This window comes from Bos javanicus, chromosome 15 (assembly GCF_032452875.1).
Source record: "Bos javanicus breed banteng chromosome 15, ARS-OSU_banteng_1.0, whole genome shotgun sequence".
NCBI lineage: Eukaryota > Metazoa > Chordata > Mammalia > Artiodactyla > Bovidae > Bos > Bos javanicus.
The window spans coordinates 51,260,615-51,286,401 of record NC_083882.1 but is presented as its reverse complement, the minus strand read 5'-3'; the positions used below and the strand labels follow the sequence as shown (position 1 = coordinate 51,286,401).

Sequence of the window (25,787 nt, the reverse complement as noted above, 5' to 3'; positions counted from 1 at the left end):
TGTCTCCTGCATTGTGAGGCAGAGTCTTAACCCCTGAACCATCAGGGAAGTCCCTATAATGTATTCTTATTCCCTAACAATGTTCTAGGTATTTATATAGAATTATAATTTTATCCTTTTATTTAACAAACTTTTATTGAACTTGTACTGTGTTCCAGGACTAGGGGTACTGAATAGAAGGTGATGGTTCTTAACCATGAAATAGTTGTCATCTGTACTTATACAGAGAAATGGTCTAGACCTCTAAATAGTTATAATCTAAAGCAGACATGTTTTCTTAGGAACTCTTGGAAGTCGTGCACGTAAACAAACAAAAAAAGACTAGAGAACAAAAATATTTGACATTTTGAAAATGATAAGCTTGTTTTAGTGGTGAAAAGGGTAGCGGGTACTGTCTGTCTCCTCTCTCTCTCAGTGTTTTTGAGAGGGCTTCCTGTGCTGTGTGTGTGCTCTGCCTGGTCACTCAGTTGTGTCCGACTCTTTGTGACCTCATGGACTGCAGCCCAGCAGGCTCCTTTGTCCATGGAATTCTCCAGGCAAGAATACTGGAGTGGGTAGCCTTTCCCTTCTCCAGGGGATCTCCCCAACCTGGGGATCGAACCAGGTCTCCTGCATTGCAAGCGGATTCTTACCAGCTGAGCCACCAGGGAAGCCCAAATAAAAAAACAGCTGGGGCTTCCTAGAGGAGATATAATTCCAGATTTAGAAAGCAGTTTGACCTGGTCTATGAAAATGTATTTTAAACATTGGTCTTGAATGTTTAATGTTCTCACAGCTTCTCCTAATTAGTTGTACTTACTTCCCTTTCAGGGTTTGAAGACTGGGATGTATTATTTAAGGACAAGACCAGCCGCTAATCCAATCCAGTTCACTCTAAATAAAGAAAAGCTGAAAGATAAGGAAAAGGTATCGAAAGAAGAAGAGAAAGAGAGGAACACAGCAGCCATGGTGTGCTCTTTGGAGAACAGAGATGAATGTCTGATGTGTGGGTCCTGAGGAAGGGCTTAGGAGAGACCAGCACTTCCTCAGTAGCCAAACTACTTCTTGAGCTTAGATAGGTGCAGTAGGTTTGCTTGAAGTGGTAAGGCTTTGCTGGACCTTTTTGCAGCAAAAAGGTCAACTGGTTTAAAGTACTGTTTCTGTATAAGTGTGAAAGTAATGATTTTTTTTAATTGATATATTGGGAATCAAACTAGATGTTTTAGAAATGCAAAAGAAGTCGTTTTGCAAATAGGGAGTGATTAAGTAGGGTTTTTATCACCCATCTGGCACCCCTTTTCTGGTGGCTTCCATTTTGGTAAGGAAAGTTTGGTGTGTGCATAGAAACAAAATGAGTCATAACCTGTGAGAAGTGCTGATGGGGCCTTTATTGGGTGTGGTCTAAATAGGTCATTCTGAAATAAAGATAATAAACATGTCTAAATGACTGTGTGAGACTAATTTTGTCACTTATTTTCTTTCAAAGGTCAAATTTGTAAAAGCATTTTTTGTTCTTTGAGAGTTCAGGGAAGAAATTTTAAGACAAATTACTTAGACACCATATAGAATTCTGATTTTAATATGTGCCTTTTTCCTCTTTTTAAAAAACTGTGGTAAAATAAGCATAACTAAATGTTACCATTTTACCCATTTTAAAGTATACAATTTAGTGACATTAAGTACATATACAAAGTACAGCCATCACCACTATTTCCAGAACTTTTTCATCGTCCCAAACAGAAAGTTTATATATAAAACAATGAATTCCTGATCCCCTTCTCCTGTCATTGCCTGGTAACTTCTATTCTACTTTCTCTCTCTAAATTTGCTTATTCTAGGTATCTCAAGTAGAAGGGATCTTAATATGTGTCCTTTTCTATCTGGCTTATTTCACTTAGCATAATGTTTTCAAGGTTCATTTATGTATCACATGTCAGAATTTCATATCTTTTTAAGGATGAGTAATACCTCATTGTGTATATATATATGTATATACACACACATATATATATACCCCATTTTGTTTATCCATTCATCCCTTAATGGACATTTGGGTTGTTTCCACCTTTTGCCTATTGTGAATAATGCTGCTGTTAACACTGATGCACAAGTAGTCTGTTTGAATTCCTGCTTTCAGTTCTTTTGGGTATGTACTAGAAGTTCAGTGCTTGGAATATCTGGTAATCTTCTGTCTAACTGTACTAATGACTTTTGACAGTTTGATTATAATGTGTCTTGGTGTGGGTCCCTGAATTTATCCTAACTAGGGTTTATTGAGCTGCTTGGTATAGTAGATTCACATCTTTTGTTAAATTGGGGAAGTTTTCAGCCATTATTACTTCAGATAATGATTTTGCTGCTTTCCCTCTTTTCCTTCTGGGATGTCTATGTTGCATTTGTCAGTCCACATTATTAGTGTCTCAACGGGTCCTTTAGGCTTTGTTCACTTTTCTTCATCCTATTTTTTCCTCTAATCTCAGTTGTCTTATGTTCTAGTTCATTTATTCTTTCTTCTTCCTCAACTTTGCTGTTGAGCCCCTCTAGTGAAATTTTCATTTCACTTATTGCTCTTTCCAGCTCTAGAATGTCTGGTTCCTTTTATTTCTATGTCTTTGTTGATAGTCTGATTTTGTTACTACAAAATCTTTGTTACTACATTGTTTGCCTTTAGCTCTTTGGTTATGTTTAAGACAGTTGTTTTAATGTCTGTCTAGAAAGTCTGATGGCTGAGTTTCTCTGGAGCGGTTTTTGTCAGTTTATCTTGTTCCTTTGAATGTTTTCTTGTTTCTTTATAATGCTTGTGATATTTGTTGTTGAAACATTCTGAGACATTTCCAAAATGTTTTTGCAGTGAAGTCTGCTCTTCAGAGTATGTTCAGTTAATGTTCTGATAGCTTTCCTAGGTCTTTGCAGATTGGCTCTGTGCTAGGACACTCTCATACTTCTCCAGGCTTGCTCTGAGCCTAAGCAATGTGATGGTTGATTTTATGTGTCAACTGGCTAGGCCATAGTATCTAGATATTTGATCAAACACTAAATAGATCTATGAAGGTATTTCTTTAGATGAAATTAGCATTTAAATTTATTGACTTTGAGTAAATCAGATCATCCTCCAAAATGTGGGTAGCCTCATCCAATCAGTTAAAGTCCTTAAGAGGAAGAAGACTGTGGTCCTCTGAGAAAGAAGGACTTCTGCCTCCAGACTGCCATTGGACTGATCTACAATATCTGCTCTTCTCTGGGTCCCCATCCTGGTGGCTTACTCTGCCAATTTTGGATTTCCCAGTTCCATAGTTTTATATATGTGTATATATAGAGAAGGGGGAGAGATAATGGTTGACCGTTGAACAGCATGAGTTTTAAGTGCATGAGCCCACTTATATTTGGATTTCTTCAGTAAATATGACAGTTCTGTACAATCTGTGTTTGGTTGAATCTGGATGTGGAACCATGGATGTATCATGGGACTTGAACATCCATGGATTTTCATATCCTTGGTATGTCCTAGAATGAATCCTTGCATTGTTCAAGGGTTAAGGGAATATATAGATAAGATAGTATATGTGTGTGTATATATATACACACACACACCTTATTTTCTCTGGAGAATGAGAGCCCTGACTAATAAAGTTTTTGGTACTGAAAATGGTTCTATTGGAATGAAGATGAATTTCCTGAATTGGTTATCTAATTTGATGAGATTTAAGCATGACTTCTCAGTAGTGAAGAGAGCTCTGATAGCCCATAGGGTGATGTGGCAATAGAGATGCAGAATACCATCACTGGATATTCCTAATCAAATACAAGGGGCAAGGGTCTGGGTTACCGTGTATGTGTTCTGCCTCAGGGATATATCAGCTCTCCAGCCCAGTATCGTAATTAATAGTTCATCTTGATCACTTTTCCTTTCCACAGTACATCACACTGCTCCATTACATTGAGGTACAGGTTGGACCTAGTGAGCGAAAAGAAGCAGCTACTATAGACTTACCAGTACGACGTTTGTGTATCAGAGTAATAAGTCTGACAAAAATTAAGGCACCTCAATCAGTGAAATTTCTAGGGGTCACTGATATGAGGCATGTTGAGGTATTCTTTCCATGGTAAGGGATAAATTGTTCTGACTCCTCTTACAATCAAAAGAGGCATAAAGCCTAGTGGTCCTCTATGGACTTTGGAGACAAAATGGTAACATACTCCTCATTTGGGTGTGTTATTTTGACCCATTTACTGTATGACCCTAAAAGCTGCTAGTTTTGAGTGGGGCCCAGAACAAAGAAGGCTCTGCAACATGTCCAACCTGTCATGCAACCTACTCAAATATCAGTAACCATCCTCTTTCGATCCCTTGAGAGAGACAGCTTTTGGCTGCTACTTGCTGTGCCTCAAGACTGCTTAACTAAAGACCATCAAGTTCCTATGCAGCCTGAACTGCTATCATGAACTGGGTATTATCTGCCCACAAAACCTAAAGTTGGCATGTGTAGTAGCATTACATAGTAGCATCATCAAATGGAAGTTGTATATACAAGCCTGGCCTCAAGCAGGCCCTGGATGCACAAGTAATCTACTGAAGAAGTGGCCCAAATGCCCATCACTCCTGCTTCTCTCCCAGCCTGCACCATGGCCTCATGGGACATTCCATATAATCAGTTGACAGAGGAAGAGAAAACTTGGGTGGTTTACAGCTGGTTCTGCACAGTACAGGACACCTCTTTTGGGGACATCCCTAAAGGACACTCCATTCCATAGATGACAGTTATGGAGATCTTTCAAGTAGGGGTGACTTAGATAAATCACACTGGGTACTATGGGAAGAGTGTCCTGACCAATGGGTTTGGGTCAAGGTCAAGTACAGATAAGGCCTAGTCTGGCCTTTGGATGAAATTGGGTCCCAAGAGAAGACCTGGTTTGGTGGTCTCCGACTGCTGGGCCCCTTGGCTGGACTTGAACTCTTTAGGCTAGACTGGACACCTGGGATAGGTCTGACCCGTGTGCCCGTGTCAGATGGGGATATCAGGCAGAGCCTCACCTGTGTTTGGAACTGCCTGAACTCTGGAATCCAGCCTGTGTGCTTGCATTAGACTGGACCTAGGCATCAAGACTGACCTGGATATTTGGTCAGACTGGGCTTCATGTCAAGTCTTATGCCATATTTGGGACTGATTGGGCACCAGGGAAGGGTCTGTCCAGTATTGTTTCAAACTGTGTGTTCAGGGCAAATGATTATCTGCATGACTTTATAGAACTTCCAGTGGAGCTCCATATATCCAGGTATTTACTGGGGACTTTCTCAGGAGTCAGGGAGAAGAGGACAGAGAAATGAAACTAACAGCGATAAATAGGGAAAAACAATTTTATTATTAGATTGAAAACAGCATTCTAAGGATTCAAAAAGGAATAGTTTACCAACAGTGAACCCGCTGTTGAGCCTGTAATCTCAGGAAATTCCAGCCCGTCCCTCAGTACTGCCTGTTTATCTCTTGTTCCCAGAGGTCACAGCCCCAGTCTCCCATATTGAGGAAGTTCACCCTGGCAGTTTCCCTTTCACTCTAGTATTTTGCAGCCTCTCTGGCTTCTCCCTAACTTCCCGGGCTATTTCCTTTCCACAGAGCATCTTTTCTATATGTTGCCGGATCTCTCTGGTCCTCACCCCGTAAATGACTGGATTCAAGGTTCCTGGGAGCAGCAAATAGATGGCACTGAGGAGGTTCTGGACATCCTGAGACACAGTCTTGGCTACTCGGAACACGATGGAAGTGGAGAGACCAGAGAGGTAGATGGTGAGGATGACCAGTAAGTGGGAGCCGCACGTGTGCAAGGCCTTGGCTCGGGCTCCCCCGGAAGATATCCGGAAGGCAGCATAGATGATGCGGGTGTAGGAGGTCCCCAGCAGGGCTAGATCAAAGCTCACAGTGGCCAACCGCATGGCCAGCCCCAAATGGTTGTTGAAGGTCAAGTCTCCACAAGCTATACTCAGCAGTGCAATGTACTCGCAGGTGAAATGTCGGATCACTGCTGTCCGGCAAAATCGAGCTCGTGAGGTTAGCACCACCAAGGGCACTGCCACTCCCAAGCTCCGTGTCAGGGTGAAAAAGGCCAGCACACCCAGCAAATGGGAGGTCATCAGATCACTGTAGCGGAGTGGGTGGCAGATGGCCACATAGCGGTCTAGGGCCATGGCCAGCAGGAGGTTGTAGTCCAGAAGGAGAGTGAAGTAGATGAAGAACATCTGGGCCAGGCAGCCATGCAGTGATATGGGATTAGCATAATGCACAAAGCCTTCCAGCATTTTGGGCATGACCGCTGTAGCAGCACAGATGTTAACAGCCAGGAGCAGGGCAATGAGCACGTACATGGGCTGGTGCAGGCTCCGCTGGGCTGCCACTGTGTGGATGACCAGGGCGTTGGCAGAGATGATGGTCACATAGAGGAAAGTAAGAGGCAGGACCAGGAAGGGCCTCCACTCTGACAGTCCAGGAAAGCCCACCAGGAAGAAGTTGGTGTAGGAAATGTTGAAGGTGCTGGTATTTCCATCCTCACTCATTGGCTTTGGCCCTGGGCTGGCCCCAGAAGTGGGGATCAGAGACTGTTAGAACAAAATGGTCAGTGAAGAAAGCCGATTTCTATTGCTATTTTGAGGCCTGAGGGGTTTGTGATGAAGATCCACCTCTTCATGTATCTATGGCCATATCTATGGCCACTCTTTGGGGCAACAGACAGGTATTGTGTCAGACGTAATGGGAGCTACAAAGATGAAAAAGACATTCTTTGTCTTCAGGGAGCTCTTAGATTATGTACATGAGGTATAAACTTACAAGATACTGTTTATCAGGACTTCCCTGGTGGTCCAGTGGCTAAGACTCTGAGCTTCCAATGCAGGGGGCCCAGGTTTGACTCCTGGTCTGGGAACTAGATACTCTTTCTGTGATATTCCTGATATTCGATTGCTGAGTAAAAAGGCTCAGAGGAAAGTAGGTATGGTGTAGGAGAGAAGAAAAAGGAGTGATGGCCCAGAGGCACTAAAAAGGATGAAGAAGATCCTTGATTAGGAGGAAGAAAAGTATATGAAGAATCTTTGGTCTAGGAAACCTGGGAAGGACCAAGTAGGGGTTTTGGGGAGTGAGGAAAATACCAGGCTCATCTATCCATGGGATTCTCTAGGCAAGAGTACTGGAGCGGGTGGCCATGCCCTTCTCCAGGGGACCTTCCCAACCCAGGGAAGGTCCCCTGGATTGGCAAGCAGGTTCTTTACCACTAGCACCGCCTGGGGAGCCCCCACATTGGGTCTAAGAAACCTGGGAAGGACCATGTAGGGGTTTATTGGAGTGAAGCACCGGTGAGGAATGATGGTCTCCCTTTTGTGCCTGGGGTACACTCTATGTCAAGGATAGAGGAAGCTGCTGAGCAGAACTTCTGTCTTCTTGGACACAAAGCATGGGCAACAGAGACTTGTCTCTTCCTAAGACCCTCTCGACTGGCTGAGGGGCCTCTTGCCTGGGCTTGCCCCCAGTGGATAATGCTTGCTTTCCTTTCAGAATGTGCGTTCTGGGGGAGCAGGGGTAACAGCACCCTTCTGTTGTGTTCTCTGGCGCTCCAAGCACAGAGCCACCACAGGCACAGGGGAGGTGCTGGAACATTGCTTGTTGAGTAGGTGAATGAGGAAAAGGGAGAAGGTGGTAAGAAGCTAGTCAGCTGGGCTCTGAAGAGCAGCAGTTTCAACGCTTTGGCCTGGTTTTTGTATAATTAGGATATTTAAAGATGTGTAATTCTGTACTGGGCCCACATCTTACCCAGATTCTTAGGGAATCTTAGGGAGCACCATTTGGTGGTGGTAGGTGTGATGATAAGAGGAATTAACACTGAGGTAACTGTTTACCTTATTTCAGGTAGCGTTCTAAATGCTTTCATTTATTAATTTTTCAATCTTCTTAATTTTACTGAAGAAGAAAGTGAGGCACAGAGAGATTAACTCTAGTTCTACAGCTGTTAAATGGCAGACCTGGCTTTGAAGTCAGACTCCGGAGTGCATGCTCTTAACAACATCAGGATGATCAGCTTGTCCTGCTGTGCCTGAGGTGTTCCTGGCATTAGAGCTGAACATGTGGGGTCCCAGGAAAGTTTTCAGGCAAACCAGGCAGTTGATCATTTTACTATTATCACTGGTAACCTTGAAGATTAGAGAAGCCTCATAAATTGTAGGGCTTCCCTGGTGGCTCAGTGGTAAAGAATCCACCTACCAATGCAGGAAACACAAGAGACTTGGGTTTGATCCCTGTGTCAGGAAGATCCCCTGGAGTAGGAAATGACAACCCACTCCAGTATTCTTCCCTGGGAAATCCCATGGACAGAGGAGCCTGGCGGGTACAGTCCATGGCGTCACGAGTCAGACATGACTTAGTGACTAAGCAACAATAACAACATAACTTGTAGAGCAGCCAGGAAGAAACATTCTTCCTTCTTAGAGGTTTGAATGTAGTGTCTCTGAAAATCAGTATTTATACTGGTGTTACTATAGCCACCCTCTGTATACTCAGAAGAGTACAGAGAAACATCCCGAAGTTCACAGGGAGCCCTCTATATAGGAATTGGATTTGGAATTCCAGGGCCCACCCTGGAATGTGTTTCTGGAACACTTAGAGCATTGTTTTACACAGAATAACTCAGATTTGGGGAAGTGGACTTCTGTTGTGGTTGCGCCAGACAACCCTTGTGGGGAGGCGGTAAAAATCCTTAGGGGAGTTCTGTTGAAGATGGTCCAGTGGGGTGGAATTGAGAATCTGTGAGCGAAGGAAGTGAGAGGTGACCTGTGATAGAATAAAGGGGTGAGGAGGAAAATGCAACCTGGAGGAGCAGTGGCCAAGAAGACGCTCAGGGTCCTGTGCTCCTTCTTCCCAAATGCCCCAGGGTGGTCCCTTGAGGGGGAGAAAAAGCTGGCATGGGCTGCCCACAACCCTTTCACAAGGGTGGTCTATCTCCATCATGTGAACTGTACTTTGCTCTTCTGTTTTTATCTTAAGATTGCTTAAGTAAACTAGTAAAAGAGCTTCTTTGACACTGGGCCCCAAAGCATCCAGGAGAGGAAAGATAGAATAACAATCTCCTCAAGGAGGGGCAGAAGGGATGGAAAAGACGGAAAGATGAGGAGATCAGTTTACTGTCTAATGAAGGTCTTAAAGGAGATAAAGAGATGTTTCTAGAGACAGATCAATCAGACTTAAGAACCAACTGGAAGTGGAGAGAGACAGAGGAATCAAAAATTATAAGGTTTCTTTTTGTTTTTTTCAGCTATGATGACTACATTGAAGCTGCTAAAACCTGAGGAAAGAGCAACAGGGTTGGGGTGTTGGGAGGTACAGTCAATAAACACATTTGGATGTTGTGAAAACTCACAAATGAAGAGATGTCCAGTCATCAACAACTGGAAATGAGAGTGGAGTGCTCAGATGAAGGATTGAAACTAGAGATGGGGATGATAATTTTATTAAGAACATGAGATAGAATCCTGAGGGACAGACAGAATAACTGGTGTCAGTGAAGGAGACATAAAGAGTAGAGAGATGGAGTGAGAGCCAGGAGCAAACGGGATTCTGGAAACCAGAGGACGAAAGGTTCTGCTGCTTTGGAGGCTTCACAGTAAAGAATAGCTCAGTCAATAAAGAATCTGCCTGCAATGCAAGAGACCACATTGACTCCTGGGTTGGGAAGATCTGCTGGAGAAGGGATAAGCTACCCACTCCGGCATTCTTGGGCTTCCCTTGTGGTTCAGCTGGTAAAGAACCTGCCTGCAGTGCGGGAGACCTGACTTCGATCCCTGGGTTGGGAAGATACCCTGGAGAAGGGAAAGGCTACCCACTCCAGTATTCAGGCCTGGAGAATTCCATGGACTGTATAGTCCATGGGGTTGCAAACAGTCGGACACGACTGTGGGCTTCCCTCATAGCTCAGTTGGTAAAAATCTGTTTGCAATGTAGGAATTTGCTTGGGGTACACGAGACTGGGGTTCGATTCCTGGGTCTGGAAGATCCCCTGGAGAAGGAAATGGCAACCCACTCCAGTATTCCTGCCTGGAAAATCCCATGGCCAGAGGAGCCTGGCAGGCTATAGTCCATGGGGCTGCAAGAGTCAGACATGACTTAGGGACTAAACCACCACACAGAGGCAAAAGATCAACACAGCTAAGTCACCCTGCAAAGCTTATTGTTCTGAGTAGTAGGGGAGGGAACAGGTAAGAGGGCTGAGATGAAGAGGCCAGACATTGTGTGCTTTCTGCAGAAAGAAGCACGGCTCCTCCACTGTGAGAATCAACACTGCAGACAAGAGCTCCTTGAACTCCCCCCTCCTCACACTTGGGCTACTGCGCTCGTCTTTCTCTCTTCCTCTGTTCCCAGTAAGATTCCCAGTAAAAGAGAAGTCTCTCTTTTCTCTCCCCACTCCCTCTTTTTTTCCTGCACCATGCAGCATGTGGGATCTTAGTTCCCCTATCAAGGATTGAACCCAAGCCCTCTGCAGTGTAAGCATGGAGTCTTAACCACTGACCCTCCAGGGAAGTCCCTCTCCTCTCTTTCGTCCTCAGGATATCTTCCACTTCTCCTCTTTGTATCCCTTGAATATGGAGTTCAAGTCTGTCTGATGAAAATAAACTCTTCCATAACTTCATTCAGTCCTCAAGCTTTCAATCTTTCTCCTCACCCCTGAAGCCAAGGCCCTGGACATGCCTTTATCATGCAATAATCGCTGAATTGCTGATCAGGCTCCCCACTAGACTGAAGATGTTGCTGGTGGGGCAACCGTGTCTTATGGCATAGAGCCCACTGCAGAGTACCTGCTCAGTAAGTGTTGTGTTGCAAGAATACATAATGCACCAAGGAATTTTAATAAACATTCTCGTGTACTACTAACTTAGAGTAGCTCTTTGAGGTTGAATGAATAAATGAGTGAATGAATGAAAAACAAACCCTATTAAGGCTCAGAGATTCCAAGTGATTTGCTTTGTCTCACCTAGCAAGAAGAGCCAGGCCTCAAATCTAGGTCTTCTTGGACTCTTCTGTCTGTACCACACTTCTTCCTTCGCATCCACACATGAGATAGCACTGGACAGGCTCCAAGCAGTCCTAGCCTCAGCAACAATACTGAGTTAAAATTTATTGAGTACTTACTGCATACCTGGCATGGTTCCAAAGGCTTTTCCATTTGGTATCTGTAATATTCAAAGCAACACTAAGAGATGAATACTATTTATTAACCCAGTTTACAGACATTAATACTGAGGCTCAAAGACAATAACTAATTTTATTAAAGTATCATAGATGTTAAATGATAGCTGGGATGTGATGTAGGTTTGCCAGTGGTGAAGTTCAATGCCAATCTCAGGCTTACCTGCCTCAAACTCCCCGTAAGTCCCTTGTCTTCTCATGCCCAGCCTTACTGTGGCAGCCTGTAGAACGCTCCTGTTGGGTGGTGGCCTGCTATGGCTTTGGTATCACCTCTGAAAAGGTAAGGCCTGAGGTCTGTGCCCAACTCCAAGAGACTGCTCTATGAGGCTGAGGGGAGGGATGGATAAGTAGACCTGTGTCTCCAGGGGATTCCCAGTGGAGGATGAGATTCCTAGTGGGTAAGTGTTTCCAGGGACTCAAAGGAGAAATCAATGAGAAACCCAGGAAAATTGAAGGAGGAGAGAGGGAGAGAGGCTGTGTGGAGATGATGGTGTACTAACATTTTTATTTCTATGGCTCCAGCTTTTTCTCACAGAGTGGTCACATCTGCAGAGGGGTTCCCCCACTTTACAGATGAGCCATTAGAGACTCAGAGAGAGCAAGTCAGGGTTCAGGGAGGCTTCCATCCCAGGGGACTAACAGACTGGGGATGACTGACTGGGATGACCTGGGGCTCCACTGAGGGGAAGGAGCTCCTGCAATTTGGGGGTCAGCCAAAGGCAGGAAGGGGCATTTGGGTGACAGTGAAAAGTGTGGTGTGTGTGCATGTACACATATGCTTGTGCATGAGTGCTGAGCATGTATGCACACACTGAGATTGATGAGGCATTAACTTTCCCAGAATGGGTGACTGAGGGGCTTGAGTGGGAGATGACTTTGGTGTGGGTTGTACTGTGAGCAGCCAGGACTCACAGAGGCAGGGGTGGCTCCTCCAGGGAGGCATCACCAGTTTGTCCTCTGGAATTTGAAAGCGGTAGCAATGGAAAACTTTTTCTACATTCTTTGGAGTAACTGTCTTTCATGATTTCATTTTATCTTTGTTGTTGGCTTACAAGCTGTGCCTCTTCGTTTGCCTTAGGTTTTACACTATGGTAATAGCCTACTTTTAAATAGTATTGTGCCACTTCAATGAAGAGTATGAGATCCTTGCAGCAAGATTCTTTCACTGCCCCTCTTCCACTGTTTGTGTTATTGTTGTCATTTGCTTTATTTATACATAAGTTATAAACCTCACAATACATTTATATATATTTTGGGCTTTACACAGTTCATTGAGTTCTAAAAAGATTTAGAAAAATAAGAAAAAATTAATATTTGTTTGAAAAATTCATTAATGTTGTATGTGACTATAGTTTATTGCTAGCATCCAGTATATAAATGTACCATAACCTATTTACATACTCCATCGCTGAGGGACATTTATACTGTTTCTGGTTTTTCCTAATTAGGGATAAATTAAAAGTGAAAGTGAAGTCGCTCAGTCGTGTCCGACTCTTTGTGACCCCATGGACTGTAGCCTACAAGGCTCCTCCGACCATGGGATTTTCCAGGCAATAGTACTGGAGTGGATTGTCATTTCCCTTTCCAGGGGATCTTCCCAACCCAAGGATCGAACCCGGGTCTCCCGGATTATAGGCAGACACTTTACCGTCTGAGCCACCGGGGAAGTCAAGGCCAATATTAAAAGCTTTGTATAAGTATTCTGATGCTCATGTCCCTGAGGAGGTTTCCTGGATCAAAGAGTATGCATAAATATCTTTTATTTTACTCAGTTCAGTTCAGTCGCTCAGTCGTGACTGACTCTTTGCAACCCCATGAACCACGCAGCACGCCAGGCCTGCCTGTCCATCACCAACTCCCGGAGTCCACACAAACCCATGTCCATCAAGTCAGTGATGCCATCCAACCATCTCATCCTCTGTCGTCCCCTTCTCTTCCTGCCCTCAATCTTTCCCAGCATCAGGGTCTTTTCAAATGAGTCAGCTCTTCGCATCAAGTGGCCAAAGTATTGGAGTTTCAGCTTCAACATCAGTCCTTCCAATGAACACCCAGGACTGATCTCCTTTAGGATGGACTCGTTGGATCTCCTTGCAGTCCAAAGGACTCTCAAGAGTCTTCTCCAACACCACAGCTCAAAAGCATCAATTCTTTGGTGCTCAGCTTTCTTAATGGTCCAACTCTCACATCCATTCATGACCACTGGAGAAACCATAGCCTTGACTAGACGGACCTTTGTTGGCAAAATAATGTCTCTGCTTTTGAATATGCTATCTAGGTTGGTCATAACTTTCCTTCCAAGGAGTAAGCGTCTTTTAATTTCATGGCTGCAATCACCATCTCCAGTGATTTTGGAGCCCAAAAAAATAAAGTCAGTCACTGTTTCCCCATCTATTTGCCATGAGGTGATGGGACCAGATGCCATGATCTTCGTTTTCTGAATGTTGAGCTTTAAGCCAACTTTTTCACTCTCCTCTTTTACTTTCATCAAGAGGCTCTTTAGTTCTTCTTCACTTTCTGCCATAAGGGTGGTGTCATCTGCATATCTGAGGTTATTGATACTTGTCCCAGCAATCTTGATTCCAGCTTGTGCTTCTTCCAGCCCAGCGTTTCTCATGATGTACTCTGCATAGAAGTTAAATAAGCAGGGTGACAATATACAGCCTTGATGTACTCCTTTTCCTATTTGGAACCAGTCTGTTGTTCCGTGTCCACTTCTAACTGTTGCTTCCTGACCTGCATATAGATTTCTCAAGAGGCAGGTCAGGTGGTCTGGTATGCCCATCTCTTTCAGAATTTTCCACAGTTTATTGTGATCCACACAGTCAAAGGCTTTGGCATAGTCAATAAAGCAGAAATAGATGTTTTTCTGGAACTCTCTTGCTTTTTCCATGATCCAGCGGATGTTGGCAATTTGATCTCTGGTTCCTCTGCCTTTTCTAAAACCAGCTTGAACATTAGGAAGTTCACGGTTCATGTATTGCTGAAGCCTGGCTTGGAGAATTTTGAGCATTACTTTACTAGCATGTGAGATGAGTGCAATTGTGTGGTAGTTTGAGCATTCTTTGGCATTGCCTTTCTTTGGGATTGGAATGAAAACGGACCTTTTCCAGTCCTGTGGCCACTGCTGAGTTTTCCAAATTTGCTGGCATATTGAGTGCAGCACTTTCACAGCGTCATTTTTCAGGATTTGAAATAGCTCAACTGGAATTCCATCACCTCCACTAGCTTTGTTGGTAGTGATGCTTCCTAAGGCCCACTTGACTTCACATTCAAGGATGTCTGGCTCTAGGTGAGTGATCACACCATCATGATTATCTGGGTCGTGAAGATCTTTTTTGTACAGTTCTTCTGTGTATTCTTGCCACCTCTTCTTAATATCTTCTGTTTCTATTAGGTCTCTACCATTTCTGTCCTTTATTGAGCCCATCTTTGCATGAAATGTTCCCTTGGTATCTCTAATTTTCTTGAAGAGATCTCTAGTCTTTCCTGTTCTATTGGTTTCCTCTATTTCTTTGCATTGATTGCTGAGGAAGGCTTTCTTATCTCTCCTTGCTATTCTTTGGAACTCTGCAATCAAATGGGTATATCTTTCCTTTTCTCCTTTGCTTTTCATTTCTTTTCTTTTCACAGCTATTTGTAAGGCCTCCCCAGACAGCCATTTTGCTTTTTTGCATTTCTTTTTCTTGGGGATGGTCTTGATTCCTGTCTCCTGTACAGTGTCACGAACCTCCATCCATAGTTCATCAGGCACTCTATCAGATCTAGTCCCTTAAATCTATTTCTCACTTCCACTGTATAATCATAAGGGATTTAATTTAAGTCATACCTGAATGGTCTAGTGGTTTTCTCCACTTTCTTCAATTTCAATCTGGATTTGGCAATAAGGAGTTCATGATCCAAGCCACAGTCAGTTCCCAGTCTTGTTTTTGCTGATTGTATAGAGCTTCTCCATCTTTGGCTGCAAAGAATATAATCTGTCTGATTTTGGTGTTGACTGTCTGGTGATGTCCATGTGTAGAGTCTTCTCTTGTGCTGTTGGAAGAGGGTGTTTGCTATGACCAGTGCATTCTCTTGGCAGAACTCTATTAGCCTTTGCCCTGCTTCATTCTGTACTCCAAGGCCAAATTTGCCTGTTACTCCAGGTGTTTCTTGACTTCCTACTTTTGCATTCCAGTCCTCTATAATGAAAAGGACATCTTTTTTGGGTGTTAGCTCTAGAAGGTCTTGTAGGTCTTCATAGAACTGTTCAACTTTAGCTTCTTTAACGTTACTGGTTGAGGCATAGACTTGGATTACCGTGATATTGAATAGTTTCCCTTGGAAACAAACAGAGATCATTCTGTCATTTTTGAGATTGCATCCAAGTACTGCATTTCGGGCAAATTGTCTTCCAAAGTAGTTGTACCAATCTATTAATATAACCTCAGTTGTAGTGCATGAGTTTCCACTGCCATCTGTGGAGAAATTGTCTTAATACATACATAAATCTATTGTGTCTATACAATAGATATTACGAGGTTGTACAGTGCATAGCCTGAACATCTGAATATGAGAGGCCGGAGATAAATACCTTTTGTCTTTTCCCTGGGAGCCAGTATAGACATAAAACCAATACCCCCAAATCCTACATCCATAAGGACATTCTAAGGTCGACCAAGAGATCTGAGCTCTGAAGTATCACCGCTTTTTAAAAATCTTATTCATGAGATGATGGTCTTGACAGCTATTTTGTACCATTTTGTGCAATTTAATCATGCCACTAGCCCCAGTCACAGTTGATAAACCATAAATCAAATATTGACCAAGCTAGTGCAATCAGAAAACTTTCTCCCAGAATGAAGAAAAGAAATTCAATTTTTGTATTATGTAGGTGGTTATGTATAGGGCACCCAAAAATCCAGTCTTCAGAGAGAGAGAGAGAGAGATTGTAGAAAAAAATAAATCATAATCTTAGGGGATAGATGAGCAAAGGAAAAGAGAGAATCTTAGTCATTTTCCTAGTTATTGGTTCCTTCCAGAAACTTCTTCAGGTCAAGTTGCACTCCAATCCTTTGGTTCCTTATACAGCGCTTTCTCTTTAGAATTCCCCAATTTGTGTCAGTACTGGTTTGCCTTGGTATGTAAGTGTTTGCAACAACTTAAGTGTGAAATCCATAAGGACAGTAAGTTTTGTTGGTTTTGTTCACTACTATGCTTTTTAGCCTTTAAAATAATTTTGCACCTAGAACTCTCTCAATAAGTAGCTGTTGAATTGAAGAGCAACAAAAATAAACATCTCCACAAGTTTCATAGAATTGTCCCTTATTACAGGGGGAGGATGTTCTTGTTAGATTACAACAGGAATAAGAAAAAAAAAAAAAGGATTCAATGAACTCTAAGATAAAACAATTAACTTCTTTAAAGTCTAAGCTGAGCAGTAAGGGCTTCACTGATGTGGCATTTGGGCTAAATGTTGAGAGATGTCATAAAAATAAACAGTAGTGGGACTTCCCTGGTGGTCCAGTGGTTAGGAATCTACCTGCCAGTGGAGGGGACATGGGTTCGATCTCTGCTCTGGGAAGATTCCACAAACCATGGGGCAACTAAGCCCATGAGCGATAACTACTGAGTCCACACTCTAGAGCACGTGATCTGCAACAAGAAAGATCACTGTTATGAGAAGACTGCACACAGCAACTAGAGAGTAGCCCCCTGCTAGCTGCAACTAGGGAAAGCCCACATGCAGCAACAAAGACCCAGTGAAGACAAAAATAAAATTAAGATAAAATAAAAGAAAAAAATAAACAGTAGTGATTCAGGTTGGGGAAAATCTGCAATTTAGGAAAGATTTAGATGAGGGAAGATTTTTCTAATCTGAAAATTATAAAGAGGAAACAGAAAATGAGGATTCCCAGAGACGCAAAGAAAGATAATGAATGTATGCTGGCTGCTTAAAGAATTACCTTATAATTGACAGTTTATGTGGGAGTCTCACTATGGGTGAGACTAGAGAGAATTGGGTAGTAGATCACATCACTAAGTCTTATAATCATACTTAGGAAGTTATCAATATTCACACAAAAGCAACTGGGACCCATGAAAATCATGTCACTCTTCATAGTAACTCTTGACCTCTCCAAATTGTGCTGTTTGTATCCTGAACACTTGACCTCTTGCCTGCTTTTGAATGACAGATAAGTAAGTAGTTAATATTTAAATTTTCAGTCCATTATTTTTCTCACGGTATATTGCTTTGTTGATTTCTTTCTCTATACTACTTTTTAAAAAAATTAAAAAACACATAAAAACCCAGTACTCACTCTGACTTCAGAGGCCTGTATTCATACCAGCTCTGCTGTGCTGCACCTAACTGGCTAGTCCTACCTTGTACTGTTCTTTCCCATTAGGAGAAGGGACTAAATGCACTGGAAATAGTTGGAATATATAATAGTAAATGATTAGTTTTTTAGATGGAGGCTGTAGAGGTACTTCATTTTCTAAGACATAGGACACATGGCTTACTTTTATCCTTCTTCTGTGGAAGATTCCAAGTCTAGCTGTGGATGTGAAATAGTTCTCAATCTACAACAATGATCTTGCTCCCAATCTAACACAGCCGGGTGTGACTTCAGTGCCTTTGAAAATGATGAAGCACACGGTATACAACTACCATGCCACGTTCAGCCAAATTATCACTGTCCTTTTGCAATATCTCTGTGGAAACTCTAATTTAGCTTAAGAAATCAAGTCTCTTTAACTGAAATATTGTTGCTTTTTGCATTTAAAAAACCCTGAAAATACATCTGTGGGTGTTTAGTCGCCAAGTCATGTCCGACTCTTGCCACCCCATGGACTGCAGCCCTCCAGTCTCCTCTGTCCATGGGATTTTCCAGGGAAGAATACTGGAGTGGGTTGCCATTTCCTTCTCCAGGGGATCTTCCAGACTCAGAACCTGAACCCCAGACTCCTGCATGGCAAGCGGATTCCAGCATTGCAAACAAATTTGTTACGGACTGAGCTACGAGGGGAAGCCCAATATACATTTAGTTTCTGTTTTAAATTCATGCGCTAGAGTGAGGCATTTCATTCTGCCTTAAATCATAAATGACTAACATTTGAATTCTGAAATAGTGTGGACAAATACCTTTTCATATGCTTATTTTCTGAAGTGACTGTCTTTTATCTATCTATGTTACCTTCTGATAAACTAAATTATCTGTCTTTTTCTTACTGATTTGTAGTTATTCTTTATATTTTCTGGATACTAGTTCTTTGTTGGATAAAGTATTATAAGTATCTTTCCCAAATCTGTGGCTTGCTTTTTCACTTGCTTATGGCATCCATCTTTTGATTGAGACTGTGTCTAGTACATTGGATACCTTTGTACAATTTATAAAAATGCTCCCTTTCTGATGGCTTGGTAAGTGTAATGTGGGCTGAATTTCAACTTTCACTTGCTTCTGTCAGATGTCTTTGTGCAGATCACCTATATAATGCATTACATAACAGTGGCAGCTCTGCTTTTGATTATCCAAAATTCTAAATTTTAATGTAGTCAAATTTACCACTTCTTTCCTTTATGTAGTCAAGTTTGTATTACTTTTTTCTTTCTTTTATAAAAAGTTGGTACTTGTGTCCTACTTAGAAAGACTTCCATTACTCCAATGTTGTGATGATATATTTCTTTATCTTATAAAACTTTATGGTTTGGATTTTTAACATTTAGATGTACCTTTTGTTTAATGTTTCCAATAAATAATTAAGTGTCATGTAGGAAATGGCAACCTGCTCTAGTATTCTTGCCTGGGAAATCCCATGGAGAGTCGCTAAGTTGTGTCCGACTCTTTGCAACCTGATGGATCGAAGCACACCAAGCTTCCCTGTTCTTCACTATCTCCTGAAATTTGCTCAAACTCATGTCCATTGAGTCAGTGATGCCATCCAACCATCTCATCCTCTATCACCCTCTTCTCCTCCTGCCCTCAATCTTTCCCAGCACCAGGGTCTTTTCCAATGAGTTGGCTCTTCACGTCAGGTGGCCAAAGTATTGGAACTTCAACTTCAGCATAAGTCCTTCCAATGCATTCTTGCCTGGAGAATTCCATGGACAGAGGAGCCTGGCGGGCTACAGTCCATGAGGTCACAAGGAGTCGGACATGACTGAGTGACTAACACACAGGTAGATGTTAGGCAATTTGATACCGTAAAGATGGAACCGAGAGAGAGATAAAATGCCGAGGGACTGCTTTGGTGAAAGAAAGTGAAAGTGAAGTCGCTCAGTCATGTCCAACTCTTTGTGACTCCGTGGACTGTAGCCTACCAGGCTCCTCAGTCCGTGGGATTTTCCAGGCAAGAATACTGGAGTGGGTTGCCATTTCTTTCTCCAGGGGATCTTCCCAACCCAGGGATCAAACCCAGGTCTCCTGCATTGTAGGCAGACGCTTTACCGTCTGAGCCACCAGGGACTGCTTTGGTATGTGTCTTCTAATTCTGTGAAAACTTCCTCTTGCCTTTAGAAGAGTAAAGTCTCAAGGAGAGCTCAGAGAGGGCTTTCTGTGCTAATATTTTCTTTTGTATGTCTGCTTTTGTTCTTTGTTCATCACGCTGACCAAGCAGCTCAACCTTCAGGCATAGCTAGGTTTCAAACCGACGTCTCATGGACTCTAACACCCTTGCTCTTTGCCATGTTGAACAATGTCTTGAGGTGCTAGCAGTGAACATGAAGGCAAGGCCTTGAGGGACTCGATGGAGAGGATTAGGACATGTTCTGTCATATTTTGAGGTCATACTGGACGGTCTGGACAGTCATGGGACAGAGCAGTATCTGACCCAGAAAGGAGTAGCCTCCTTGGACCAGAGAGAATTGTGACCCTCTGCCTCCCTTATATTTTCCCTAGGGCTATGACAGCTCACTGAATTTAATCAAGAAATATTTATTGGGCTTCTTTGCAAGCTTGAATGTTTCTGGCAGAGAAGGAGAGTGGTGGAGCAGGACAGTGCTAGTAGCTGGTATATCCTTAGACCAAGAGTGTCCTGAGGGTGAGGCTATTTCCTCCTGCAGGATAAAGAGCTCAGTTCCTTCGTCTATGTCGAAAGACCACAGCTCCCCCACCAACCCGGGTGCTGCCCTCGTTATGCTTCTTTCTTTGCACACTTAAGCTTGAGAAGGATGACTTCTGTGCTGCTGTACTCTCCTGTTTCCAAGGACACTGTGAACACACCAACACGCTTGCCTATTCTTATCATGTGTTCGCCACTCCAAGTTCTTCCTAAGAAAAATCAAGACATATGCCTCTCCCCACCCCCTTATGGCTGCTATACTCATGACACGTTGTTACTCTGAAACAGAACTGGTGGAAAACTTGGGATATAGGTTGGACTGGTGAAGATGAGAGCAGGTTAGGCCTCCTTTCACTCTTGCTACGTAGGGGCTTCCATCTTCTTTCCAGCCTGCCTGTCTTTCACTGGCCTTTTCTGGAGGGCATTGGGCTCTGTTAGGGGCCTCTTGCTATGTGCTGGGAAACCACCTGTCTCCCAGTCTTTCCAAGGCTCATGATATGGGTAGCCATATCTTGACATAATTAAAAAAAGTAGTTCCCTAATGTTGCTTAAAATGATTGTTTTCCTAATTTTGCATCCCCTTCCTTCTTCATCATTGTTATCCATAACTTTAAGATCCTTTCCCCATTTTCATAAAGGACATTGGCTCAGGCTAACTTTCCTCCTCAACCCTGGCCATTCTCCTGGACTATGGTATGGATCATTCATGAAAATGATCTATCCAGCATCTTTAAGGGTTGTTTGCCTTCTTCAACATCAGTGACATGTTCTCTCTCCAGTCCAGGCTGTGAATACGTGAGCATACCCTAGATCATCAACCATAAATGCACCACCTCTGAAGTCTTCTATTTTAGTAGCTCTCTTTCAAACTGCCTTATTCCTTCCCCTTACCATAACAGTCCCTACTTTTATATCTCATGATGACCTCTAGGCCTGTCATCTTTCTTCCATTGTTCAGAATCCTCCTGTCTCCCCTGCCCTTCACAAGTTGGATGGCAGGCAGCTCAATGGCTCTCTCTCCAGTACTCCTGTCCTGATGTACCCTGCTGAGAGCTGGGTGAAAGCTGTTCCCAGACTGCTAAGTGTTTCTAGAGAAACAGCACAGCTGTGCACTTCTGTGCACATCTTTACTCCTTCTCTCTATATCCAAAGAAGAGGGTTCCTTTTCTCAAGACCCAACTGTCCCTCCTTTAAAGGATCATCCTTTAATTTTCTCTCAACTAGTTCTCCTCTCCCTATGAGGCAGATAATATTATTATCTCCATTTTGCAGACAAGGAAACAAATTAAGAGAGAATTCCAAGATTGTCGCATGGTCCTCCCAAACTGTAAGTGGCTAAGCCAAGAATCAACCCAGGTCTTTTCCTCTCTCAGTGTCACACTTTTTTTTTCTGCTTTGCAAAGTTTACCCACATCCTCTTGACCACCTTCCCTTCTACCTACTGCTGTCTATTCCCCTCCATAAACTTCTGTCTTGATGCACTCAGAATCATGGGAGTTCATTTCTGTCCCCACCATTCTGAGGCATTAACATCAATTGACTAAGGCCTATGCCTCCTCTAAAAGGTAAAGTCCATGAGAGCAAGAACCACATTATGCTCATCATAGTATCTCCAGGAACCAAGGAAGGGAACTGCCCTTGTTAAAGTACTCATCAACTTCCACAATATTACTTAGTCAAATCCTCATTCTCCTTGACCCATTAGAGGACTGAAACCTGCCAACCACTCCAACCTTCTTAAAACAGTCTCCTCCCTTGGCTTTGGTGAGGCCCTTCTGTCCTTGTTTTCCTCCTGCCTCTGATTCCTACACACAAATTCAACCTTTAGAAATCCCTTCCATCTCTCTACCTCTCTTCATCCCTGTGTCTGTACTCAGGTCCAGGCTACCATTGTCTCTAGTGTTAAGCCTCCAGGCTTGTCTCCCTCTAATCCACACTCTTCTGTGACTGCAGAGTGACAATTGTGAATCACAAGTGTGGTTTTGCCACTTCCCTGCTTCAGAGTCTTCAGTGGCTGCCTGGAGTAAAAACTCAAACTCCTATCATGACAGATAAGGCCTTTTATCATCTGGCCTCTATTTATCTGCCTGCCAACCCACCCTCACTTCTCACCAGACCCCCGTGCTCACTCTGTGGGGGCTGCTGTGGAGTTTCTGATCTCTATGCTCTGATTTCTATGCTCATGGTGAGCCTCTGTGGCTCACCATGCTGTTCCTCTGGTCTAGAGTGCCTTTTTTCTTTCCATCTCCTTCCTCTCCAGTAAACACCTTACCTTATCCTTCAAACACAAGCCAGATTCATCTTCTCTGTGAAGTGTTCCATGTCAGTGATTGCCCTTCCTATATATTTCCACAGAATTTTGTTCATAAAGCTATTATTGACCATTACATGCCTTTACAGCGTGCTAGATTGGGACCTCTTTCAGGGGAGAAAACAATTTTTTTCTTTCAAGTGTGTGGCTAACATGATGTATGTGTACTAGATGTCTGGTGAATGAATGAATGAATGAATGAAAACTACATGCAGAAAGAAGGGGAGAAAATTGAGAAACCAGTGACAGAAGCTTATTTTGAAGTTGGTTACTGTGGAACTCTGGATGAATAGCCAGTTTTCAGAATATGCCTAGAAGATTCTCAAAGATGACTGTAGACAGCCAAAACCTACATACAGCAGGGATGGGTCACTTGCACATTTACCTACGTGATAGTGAGAGTGATTAGGGCCTACAAGTCATGGCGAGTCAGGCAGGAAGCTCCCTATGTGAGGGCAGGGGCTGGAGCTTCTCACTGGAGACCTGGTGTTGTGTCCGTTGAAAGGCAGTTGACAGATGCTGCCTGATTTCCTTGGTCCTGGCCCCATAGATGATGGGATTGAGCAGACATGGAAGCAGCAGGTAGAAGGCACTGAGCAGGTTGTGCACATCCTGGGAGGCAGTGCGGGCCACGCGGTAGACGATGGATGAGGACATGGTGGACGTGTAGACGGTGAAGATGACCAGCAAGTGGGAGCCACAGGTGTTCAGGGCTTTTGAACGTGCTCTGCCTGATGAAATTCGAAAGGCTGCATGGATGATGCGGGAGTAGGAGGCTCCTAGCAGCAGCATGTCCAGGACTCTGTTGAAGATGCGGACAGTGAGCCCCACAGTCTTGTTTAGGGAGATATCCCCACAGGAAAGCTTCATCAGGGCCATGTGCTCACAGGCAAAGTGGTGGATCACATCTGAGCGGCAGAAACGATCCCTGGAGGCCAGTGCCACCACTGGAGCCACAATGCAAGTGCTCCTGGCAGCTGCCGCCCCCACCAGGCCAGCCAGCAACTGACCTGTCACTATCTCTGGGTAGCGGAGAGGGTAGCAGATGGCGACATAGCGGTCCAGGGCCATAACCAGGAGGATGTTGCAGTCAAAGACAATGAGGAAGTAGATGCAGAACATCTGGACCAGGCAGCGAGCTAGGGAGATGCGGCTGAATTGGGAGGAGAAGCTGAGCAGCATGGCAGGCACTACAGTGGTGGCGGCACAGATGTTGACAGCCAGGAGCAGAGCTATGAGCAGGTACATGGGCTGGTGCAGGCTCCTCTGGGCCACCACCGTGTGGATGACCAGGGCATTGGCAGAGACGATCACCAGGTAGATGCTGAGGAAGGGCAGCACCAGGAGAGCTCGGGACTCCTTCAGCCCTGGGAAGCCCAGCAGGACGAAGCTGGTATAGGATAGGTTGGAGCTGCCGTTGGTCCATGATGACATCTTCCCTGGGGAGTGGGATGGCTCTGGGGAGAAAAGAGGGGCAGGAGGCCTGGTTTCTGCACCCACTAGGGCTTGCCCCAGCTTTCCTAGGTTTTGATCTTCATGAATCTCCAATATCCCTAGAGAAAAAATGACAGACTAAAGCTCATTATTTAATGAGATATGCATCTGTGGATAAATCTTTGCATTTCAAATAAATTCTTCAAGGTAGATTTTAGATGTAGAATTATTGGTATCATATAATATGAACATTTATGAAGGTGCAAGTAGATTTCCAAGAAAGTTGTCAGTCTTGTCATTGGTGCTAGTACTAAATTGCCTTGAGTAAAAAAATTAATCCTTTGATGGTGAAAATACTATCTCATGTTAACTTGCATGCTGCCTTTTAGTTGTGGCATGTGGGATTCCGTTCCCACATGTGAATTTTCTACTATCTTTTGCCCATGCACTACTAGGGATTGTTTCTCTTAACAGTTTAAAACCATTGTTTCCCCTTTTATCCATTGAAACAGATTTTCCAAATCTTGTTAGTATTGTTTTAAAAATATTTGTTTGTTTATTTATTTAGGTTGTGCTGGGTCTCAGTTGCTGCACATGGTGTCTTTAGTTGCGGCCTGTGGGATTGAGTTCCCTGACCAGGGGTTGAACCTGGGCCATCTGCATTGGGAGTGTAGAGTCTTAGCCACTGGACCACCAGGGAAGTCCCTTGTTAGTATTTTCATCTTATTTATGATATTAAGACTAAGAGTTTTAAATTTATAAAATTAAATCTCTAGACACCTCTTCATGAGTTCTTTTCTTGGTTTATTAGAATGATTCTCATTCAAAGATCAAAAAGATAGTATACTGTATTTTGTTCTTCTTTAAAGCACGGCTTAATTTTTTTAATTAAGTTTTGATACACATGAAATTCACTTTGCTATGTGACATTAAGTCATGATCTAACTTGATATTTTTCTCCCAGGGAGCTAAATAATTGTTCTTGTGTCATTTCCTACACTGCTTTGTGTCACAATCTTTATCCTGGATTAAGTTCTGACATGTGAAGTGGTTGTTTTATAGGTAGTGATAGTCTGTTTGTTCTTGTGCCAATGCCATGCTATTTTTTATTTTTAAAATTTATTTATTAATTTAAAAATTGTACCATGCTATTTAAAAAATAAAGCTCTATCGAGATATAATTCACATATGCACATTGACATGTACACGTCAATGGTTTTTAGTAAATTCACAGAGTTGTGCAACTATTACCACAATCAACATTGTCATCAGCCCAAATAGAAACCTGGTACCCCTATTTTTCCCCAACCCCCTCAGCCCTATGTAACCCAATCACTAATCTACTTTCTGAGTCAGTGAATGTGCCTACTTTGAACAATTGATATTAATGGAATCATACAACATGTGCTCTTTTATGGCTGTTTTTTCTCACTTAGTATAATGTTTTTAAGGTTCATCCATGCTATAGCATGTATCAGTATGCCATTCTTTTTAAATGGCTGAATAATATTCCATAGTATGGCTATATCACATTTTATTGATCCACTCATCAGCTGATAGACATTTGGGCTGTCTCCACATTTAGGGTATTATGAATTCTCTGAACACTCATGTACAAGCTTTGGTGTAAACATATGTTTTCATTTCTCTTGGAAATACCTAGGAGTGGAATTGTGGAACCACCGCAATTGAGGAACTACCAGATTGTTTTCCAAGGCAGCTGCACCATTTTAAATTCACACCAACAATGGATGAGCATTCCATTTTTTCCATATCCTCGCTAATACTTATTACCTCTCTTTATTATT

General features: G+C 43.0%; 3 protein-coding genes and 1 non-coding gene across 4 annotated transcripts in view; 1 reads left to right on the top strand and 3 right to left on the bottom strand.

The window, feature by feature from the left end:
- The window catches only part of RRM1 (ribonucleotide reductase catalytic subunit M1), a 41,295-nt gene extending 39,872 nt beyond the window's left edge, over positions 1–1,423 (top strand). Inside the window, exon 19 of the mRNA XM_061380657.1 lies at positions 811–1,423. Within this exon, the coding sequence (XP_061236641.1) occupies positions 811–996 (186 nt within the window). The 3' untranslated portion in view covers positions 997–1,423. The remainder of the gene's footprint in view (positions 1–810) is intronic.
- Positions 1,424–5,459: 4,036 nt separating this feature from the next.
- On the bottom strand, positions 5,460–6,526 carry LOC133261388 (olfactory receptor 52Z1P-like). Its single transcript, XM_061439881.1, has one exon. The coding sequence runs from the start codon at positions 6,524–6,526 to the stop codon at positions 5,507–5,509; it is 1,020 nt and encodes a 339-aa protein (XP_061295865.1). The 3' UTR covers positions 5,460–5,506.
- A 16,448-nt stretch (positions 6,527–22,974) lies between these two features.
- On the bottom strand, positions 22,975–23,979 carry LOC133261039 (olfactory receptor 52K1-like). Its single transcript, XM_061439627.1, has one exon. It carries the CDS (start codon positions 23,977–23,979, stop codon positions 22,975–22,977), a length of 1,005 nt encoding a protein of 334 aa, XP_061295611.1.
- Positions 23,980–24,606: 627 nt separating this feature from the next.
- TRNAG-CCC (transfer RNA glycine (anticodon CCC)) lies at positions 24,607–24,679 on the bottom strand. Its single transcript has one exon. It is a non-coding gene; the product is annotated as a tRNA-Gly (tRNA).
- Positions 24,680–25,787: the final 1,108 nt, after the last annotated feature.

Excerpts from the sequence above, each read along its gene's own strand:
- LOC133261388 (XM_061439881.1), bottom strand. The coding sequence starts at position 6,526 with ATGAGTGAGGATGGAAATACCAGCACCTTCAACATTTCCTACACCAAC.
- LOC133261039 (XM_061439627.1), bottom strand. The coding sequence starts at position 23,979 with ATGTCATCATGGACCAACGGCAGCTCCAACCTATCCTATACCAGCTTC.